The sequence below is a fragment of the Scyliorhinus torazame genome, chromosome 9 (assembly GCF_047496885.1).
Source record: "Scyliorhinus torazame isolate Kashiwa2021f chromosome 9, sScyTor2.1, whole genome shotgun sequence".
NCBI lineage: Eukaryota > Metazoa > Chordata > Chondrichthyes > Carcharhiniformes > Scyliorhinidae > Scyliorhinus > Scyliorhinus torazame.
Window position 1 is genome coordinate 247,214,921 of NC_092715.1, and position 7,505 is coordinate 247,222,425.

The 7,505-nt window shown below is 44.8% G+C and overlaps 1 protein-coding gene across 1 annotated transcript; it reads left to right on the top strand.

Moving 5' to 3' along the window:
- Positions 1–3,449: 3,449 nt before the first annotated feature.
- On the top strand, positions 3,450–7,228 carry LOC140429798 (prorelaxin H2-like). The gene is made up of 2 exons (XM_072517242.1): positions 3,450–3,739; positions 6,676–7,228. Exons 1-2 carry the CDS (start codon positions 3,556–3,558, stop codon positions 7,020–7,022), a joined length of 531 nt encoding a protein of 176 aa, XP_072373343.1. The 5' UTR covers positions 3,450–3,555; the 3' UTR covers positions 7,023–7,228.
- Positions 7,229–7,505: the final 277 nt, after the last annotated feature.

The window sequence follows — 7,505 nt, forward strand, 5'->3', positions numbered from 1 at the left end:
TTTTTGAGTCTGTTCGTGCGTGTTCTCAGACTTCTGTATCTCCTGCCCGATGGAAGAAGTTGGAAGAGTGAGTAAGCCGGGTGGGAGGGATCTTTGATTATACTGCCCGCTTTCCCCAGGCAGCGGGAGGTGTAGATGGAGTCAATGGATGGGAGGCAGGTTCGTGTGATGGACTGGGCGGTGTTCACGACTCTCTGAAGTTTCTTGCGGTCCTGGGCCGAGCAGTTGCCATACCAGGCTGTGATGCAGCCTGATAGGATGCTTTCTATGGTGCATCTGTAAAAGTTGGTCAGAGTCAATGTGGACATGCCGAATTTCCTTAGTTTCCTGAGGAAGTATAGGCACTGTTGTGCTTTCTTGGTGGTAGCGTTGACGTGGGTGGACCAGGACAGATTTTTGGAGATGCCCACCCCTAGGAATTTGAAGCTGCTAACCATCTCCACCTCGGCCCCGTTGATGCTGACAGGGGTGTGTACAGTACTTTACTTCCTGAAGTCAATTACCAGCTCTTTAGTTTTGCTGGCATTGAGGGAGAGATTGTTGTCGCTACACCACTCCACTAGGTTCTCTATCTCCCTCCTGTATTCGGACTCATCGTTATTCGTGATCCAGCCCACTATGGTCGTATCGTCAGCAAACTTGTAGATGGAGTTGGAACCAAGTTTTGCCACGCAGTCGTGTGTGTACAGGGAGTAGCGTAGGGGGCTAAGTACGCAGCCTTGCGGGGCGCCAGTGTTGAGGACTATTGTGGAGGAGGTGTTGTTGTTCATTCTTACTGATTGTGGTCTGTTGGTCAGAAAATCGAGGATCCAGTGCAGAGTGGGGAGCCAAGTCCTAGGTTTTGGAGCTTTGATATGAGCTTGGCTGGGATTATGGTGTTGAAGGCGGAGCTGTAGTCAATAAATAGGAGTCTAATGCAGGAGTCCTTGTTTTCGAGATGCTCTAGGGATGAGTGTAGGGCCAGGGAAATGGTGTCTGATGTGGACCGGTTGCAGCGGTATGCGAATTGCAGTGGATCAAGGCGTTCTGGGAGTATGGAGATGATGCGCTTCATGATCAACCTCTCTAAGCACTTCATTACGACTGAAGTCAGGGCCACTGGTCGGTAGTCATTGAGGCAGGTTGCCTGGTTCTTCTTTGGTCCCGGTATGATGGTGGTCTTCTTGAAGCAGGTGGGGACCTCGGAGTGGAGTAGGGACAGGTTAAAGATGTTCGTGAATACCTCTGCCACCTGGTCCATGCAGGCTCTGAGTGCACGACCAGGGATCCCGTCTGGGCCCGTCGCCTTCCGAGGGTTCACTTTCAGTAAGGCCAATCTGACTTCGGAAGCTGTGATGGTGGGTATGGGTGAATTATGGGCTGCTGGGGCACTCGCCAGCGGATTGTTGGTTACCTGCTTGAACCGAGCATAGAATGCATTGAGTTCATTGGGGAGGGGTGCGCTGCTGCCAGAGATACTGTTCGGCTTCGCTTTGTAACCCGTTATGTTGTTTAGTCCTTGCCACAACCGCCGAGAGTCTGTCTGTGACTCTAGCTTGGTTTGATATTCTCTCTTGGCATTCCGGATGGCTTTGCGGAGGTCGTACCTGGATTTCTTGTACAGGTCAGGGTCGTCTGCCTTGAACGCCTCAGATCTGTCCTTCAGTAGGGAGTCAATCTCACGATTGAGCCAGAGACAACTCTGGCGGCATCCTAGCCCCCCGAGAAATCCTCACCTTGGGGGGCCGTTGGCGCCGGTTTTCCCGCCGGCATGGGGACATAGCCCCATTTTCAGAGAATCCCGCCCAATGTTTCAGGCCTGTATGACTTCTTCAGTGTTAAAGAAAGGGAGAAATTTGATGGATTTTATATTTTGAGAGGGGGTGGAGCAGGTGGAACAAATTAGGAGAGGCAGAAACAGAAGAGATTTGACAAAAATGTCATGGGCACAAGACAAAGGGAACGTTAAAGACTAAAGGAGATGCTGATGGTAACACAAAAGGTAAGGACGCAGAATGTGCTATTAGCAGAGTAACGGTAAGTTGGTGCTGCTGCAGAGAGAGGTTGAGTGTGTACATATGTCAGCACTGAGAGTGGATCTCTGGATGCGGCATGGTGGCACAGTGGTTAGCACTGCTGCATCACGGCACCAGGGACTCGGGTTTGATTCTGACCCGGGTGTGGAGTTTGCATGTTCTCCCCATGTCTGCGTGGGTTTCCTCTGGGTGCTCTGTCCAAAGATGTGCAGGTTAGGTGGTTTGGTCATGCAAAATTGCCTCTTAGGGTGAGGTTTCAGGAATAAGGCGGGGGATTGGGCTTAGGTAGAGTGGTCTTACAAAGGGTCGGCGCAGACTCGGCAGGCCGAATGGCCTCCTTTGCACTGTGAGGATTCTATGATTCTATTCTATGATGCAGCGAACACAACAGTCTGAGGAGCGTTGAATGTCCCTGAAATATCTGAAATCCCGGCCGGATTCAAAACATGAGGGATGGAACTTCAGTTGGAATCCACGTGGGGTAAGTCAGAGATGGAGACAGTTACTGAGGAAGGGAATGTGGCTATGAAAGCGAGTTTTGCTGATCACCTTATCAAATGCCAAGAGGGAAATAGAAGGCAATGTTGAACATGTTGAAAGAGACAAACAAAAATCCTGTCGGAGAGAAGAGGAGGATTCCTGGGCATTCTCTCTCACCTGATGCTGTCAGAATTGTTGCTATTTTCCAGCATTTTCTGTTCTGATTTTAGATTTCCAGCATCCGCAGTATTTTGCTTTTATTTTTGTGTTAATTCCCTGCCATTCTCTTCCAGGACCAGATAACATTAACACGCAACAAGTTAAAACACATTCACCAACACACACGTCGTTATAAAGGCAACTTGCAGAACAACAAATAAATGTTGAAACCTCAACATGGACAATAAAGTGTGTGACATTTAATGATAACAGATTCATAAAGAGGGAAAACAGTCAGGATTAAAGGTTAGTCCAAGAGCTAAAATAAAAGCTGATGAATTCGCAATGTGGAAATTGAGGAAAAATCTAAGCAACAAGGAAATCAGTCAGGATTAAAGGTTAGTCCAAGAGCTAAAATAAAAGCTGAGGAATCTGCAATGTGGAAATTGAGGAAAAATCTAAGTGGTGAAAAATATTTAACAAGTGAGATAAAACTATCAAAGAAGTTGGAATAAAACTATGAACAAAAATGCCAAATGAAAACCAGAAAATTGACAAAGTGTATGGAAGACGAGAGGAGATAAATGTATTACTGATTAATACACGTATACATTCCACAAATTGTAAATCTGATAATGATTCGGAGGGTGGATGTCTAATCTGAAACGGTGTAAGAATCTCGAGGTCACCGCAGAGGGGAGGGACAAGAGTTTTTTTAAAAACAAAATCAGCGGTGAGTCAGAGAAAAGGAGCAAAAACAGCTATAAAAGGGAGAAGGATTGGACAGGCAAAAGACAGGGACAGGAGAGTGTCAGAACAATATAGACATCTCACCAACCAGGGAGTAAACACCTATTGCGAGGTTTACTGAGAAGCCCAGGTTGAACACCCGTCAGCTGAAATGAAGTGCCTGGTGTGTGTTCTGGTGCTCAACCTGTTCCTCGTCTCCTTCCCCAGTTCTGCCTTATCCCAGTCTTCAAGTGATGGGGAGACGGTGGTCAAGCTGTGCGGCCGGGATTTCATCCGAGCCATGATCGACGCCTGTGGGGGCTCTCGCTGGCAGAGGCTTCTGGACAACCAGAACGGTGAGTATCTCCCTCCCGTTGCGGTGACCCATGTTTCAAAGCTATTCATTGAGACTCTCATTGAGTTAATAACTGTGATACTAATTAGGCTATTGTAACTAGAATAATCATCTTATTCAACCAATCTTGAAAGTGGCCGTGAGTATGAAAATTGTAAATTGAGAAACTGTTTTAGCCAACTTTCCTTGCCCCTCGATCAGACCTTGTCGGTGAAATGTATTTTATTCGAACCATATTAACATATAACATGTGTAAAGAGCTTGAGTGCGGACAAAGGTGAGTAAAAATATTGGAAACACAGAGGGGCTCAGGTAACTTCTGAGAGTCAAGTTAACGTGAGACTAGTTGTCAACACAGTCACTGTCAAGAGGAGACAGCTGCCTTTCCAAAAACGGTTCATTTCCAGGACTGTTATTTCAGATTATCTAACATTGGTTCTGGTGTTCTGTGTGGTGAGAGTTGGTCCAGTCCTGTTAATTAGCAGTAACTGTTCATTCGGAGACGCAGCATCTGCCTTAGTGCAAGGTTTCCTTGTTCATCATGTAGGACCGTTTCTGGTGAAATCATTCACTACGGTGGCACAGTGGTTAGCACCAGGGACCTGGGTTCAGTTTTAGCCGCGGGTGACTGTGTGGAGTTTGCATGTTCTCCCAGTGTCTGCGTGGGTGTCCTCCGGGCGTTCCGGTTTGCTCCCGCAGTCCAAAGATGTGCAGGTTAGGTGGACCTAAATTGCCCCTCAGTGCTCAAAGGGTTAGGTGGCATTACTGGGTTATGGGTATAAGGTGGGGGTGTGGACCTAGTTGGGGTGCCCTTTTAGGAGGTCGGTGCAGACTCAATGGGCCGAATGACCTCCTTCTGCACTATAGGGATTCTAGGAATTCTGGCTTTTTGTGCATCACATTTTACAAGTTCCAACCTGTGAGCAGTACCTCACACTGCTGGCTTTGAGATATTAATGCCAGCAGATACAATTCTGACAACGATGTTGACTCGTTCCCAATACAGCAAAGGCCCAAATCTCAGTTTGAGAAGGCATAGAATACACTGTTGGGGCCTGGTCAAACTCTGCTTGACGGAGTTACACCACATCTGGTGTGCAACACAAACCTTCCTGGGATGGTCTCATAGCACAAAGGGAATGAAGCCATTTTGCCCATCGTGTTTGCGTTGGCCCTCTGAAAGTGTCCACCTCCACTCTCATTTATAAATCTCCGTAATACATCAATCGCCTCATCCCTGTTTCTTTTGATATACCGAAGAGTTGGATTGGTCACCCATCTCCTAAGTTATGTTTCCAGATTCAAGACACTGTGTATCATTGTAGATTCGCAGAATGGTTACAGCACAGGAGAAAGCCAATTCACAATGTTATAATGCCACAGTTTAAGACAGACCTGTAATTTGAAATATGAATCAGGAAGGAAGGCCAACAGCATAAACATTTTAATTTAAAATGTTGACTCAGTTTAACTGTGCCAACAATTCCCTTTTGAGGCAGTGGGAGGGGGAGGGGGAAAGGCCAGGAGAACAGCTCAACAATTAGGTTACTGGTAGAACAGAGATTGTACACATGCAGAAGGAGGGAAAGAGAATATCATCCGACTGATTACAATCCAGCCCCTCAGCTCTGATAGTACAATCCTTGCTGCATAGTGAGTAGAAAGTAGTAAATTTAACATTGATGATTATCAATATTCTGCTTCCATCAAGCAGCATCGGGATGATGTCAGTTTATCTGTTTTTTTTCTTTATCTTTTTTCTCAGTCAAGACCTAAAAATAATAGACATGAATGGTTTGAAATATTTGAAGGACTTGGCTGAGAAAAGGGAAAAAAACCGAATTGGTGAAAGTGATGAAGCAATGTTCTGGTCTAGATTCCAATGCTGAAGTGAACAACTTGAATGTCAGGAGCAGTGCTTGACTCTCCGTCAACAGATAGTGATTAGAAATAGTTTGAATGTGCCTAATGCACTCACAAAAGAGCAGAATTGTCATCTGTCCAGCAGGGGTTAGAAACTTTCAAATCAATGCTGCAAACATGAAATTCCCATTGGCAGGGGTGGGAATAGCCAGGGTATGAGGGGGAGCAAAGAGAGAGCTCCCTTGTAAGATTTAGAAAATATTTATCTGCCAACAGACTGCAATGTTTACCTAAGCACATTAGAATGGATAGTCTCTCTCATGAAGTCACTCCTCTTAAGAATTACTGATCCACTGACTGGGTTTTAGTCAATTTTCTGTCACAACAAGCAGTTTAACTGCTAGACAAAACATTGATTATCCACTTGGGGATGGTTGTCAATTATTTCTCTGACTATATAGCAATGTATATTTAACCAACTATGTTCGAACACTCAAAATATAATGGACCCCAATTTTAAACAGGAATCTTTTGAGAGTCAAAGGGCTAGACCAGTTTTTAAATTTTATTAATTTTTTACAGGATGTGAGCTTTGCTGGCTTGGCCAGCATTTATTGGCCATCCCTAACTGCCCTTGAGAAGGTGGTGAGCTGTCATCTTGAACCGCTGCAGTACATACGGTATAGGTACACCCATTGTGCTGTTAGGGAGGAGTTCCAGGATTTGTCCCAGCGACAGTGAAGGAACGGCGATATATTTCCAAGTCAGTGTGGTGAGCGACTTGGAGGCGAACTTCCAGGTGGTGGTGTTCCCATGTATCTGCTGCCCTTGTCCTTCTAGATGGTAGTGGTCGTGGGTTTGGAAGATGCTGCTTAAGAAGCCTCGATGAGTTCCTGTAGTGCATCTTGTAGATGGTACACACTGTTGCAACTGTGCATCAGTAGTGGAGGGAGTGCAGCCCCAGAGAGAGAGGAGCAGGAGATGGCCACCCATAATCGGTACAGAATTAACTATATAACATCAATTTCATTAATCTAGTACATTGTCACAATTGGAGTTTTATTTCCGTTTCAGATCCCTTCCAGACCTCCGCTGATAAAATCTACGCCAAGGAGATGGACAGCATGAGGAATTTTCAGAGGATGTTTGGCAATGACAGGAACCAGGAAGTGGAGCCACCTTTTGCAGGGCAAGTGGTCGACGAGTACAACAACCAGTATGATCAGATCCCGGAGGATTTCAGTGAGTACCTCCGCCAGATTGATGGAGGCAGCAATAAGGACCGTGAATTTGAATCGTCACAGATGCTGCATCTACCCTGGGCCAGGAGCTTCAGGAAGAAAAGGGAAACATCACTATCAATGTCAAAAAAATGCTGCACTTATGGCTGCACCAGAAATGATATCAGAATTATCTGCTGAAAACTGTACACCTCTATTTATAGATTATTCTATACACTTGGTCTCTGTTTCAGTGAGATTTTAAACCATGTAGTCTATTAAAAATCTCATAAATGTGGAATAAGGCAATTGTAACTTACGTTTAATTTCTAGTATAGTCTATGTGACAGGCTTGTGTTAGTCATTCTGAACCTCTTAAAACAAATTAAAAAATATGCAGCTGTAAAGGTTTTGACTCTGAATTTCTTAATTAGGGCTACTTCTTCAAATGGTTTATTTCATTGATTCAAAATATTGCAACATATTTCCCAATGAACGCTGCAACATTAACACTAACACACATGCACAAACTCTTGATGAAATTCAAAAACTATTCAGTCTAGACAAAGTTATGGTGTATTTATGAAGGAAGATTAAATATTTAACAAATGTGAAACCATATTAAACTGAATAGTAAAATATGATTTTGTAATATCTTTCTCCTGATTGGCAAGGTCACATACC

Coding starts and splice junctions, on each gene's coding strand:
- LOC140429798 (XM_072517242.1), top strand. CDS start 3,556: ATGAAGTGCCTGGTGTGTGTTCTGGTGCTCAACCTGTTCCTCGTCTCC. Junction 3,740..6,675: donor GCTTCTGGACAACCAGAACG/GTGAGTATCTCC, acceptor TTTCCGTTTCAG/ATCCCTTCCAGACCTCCGCT.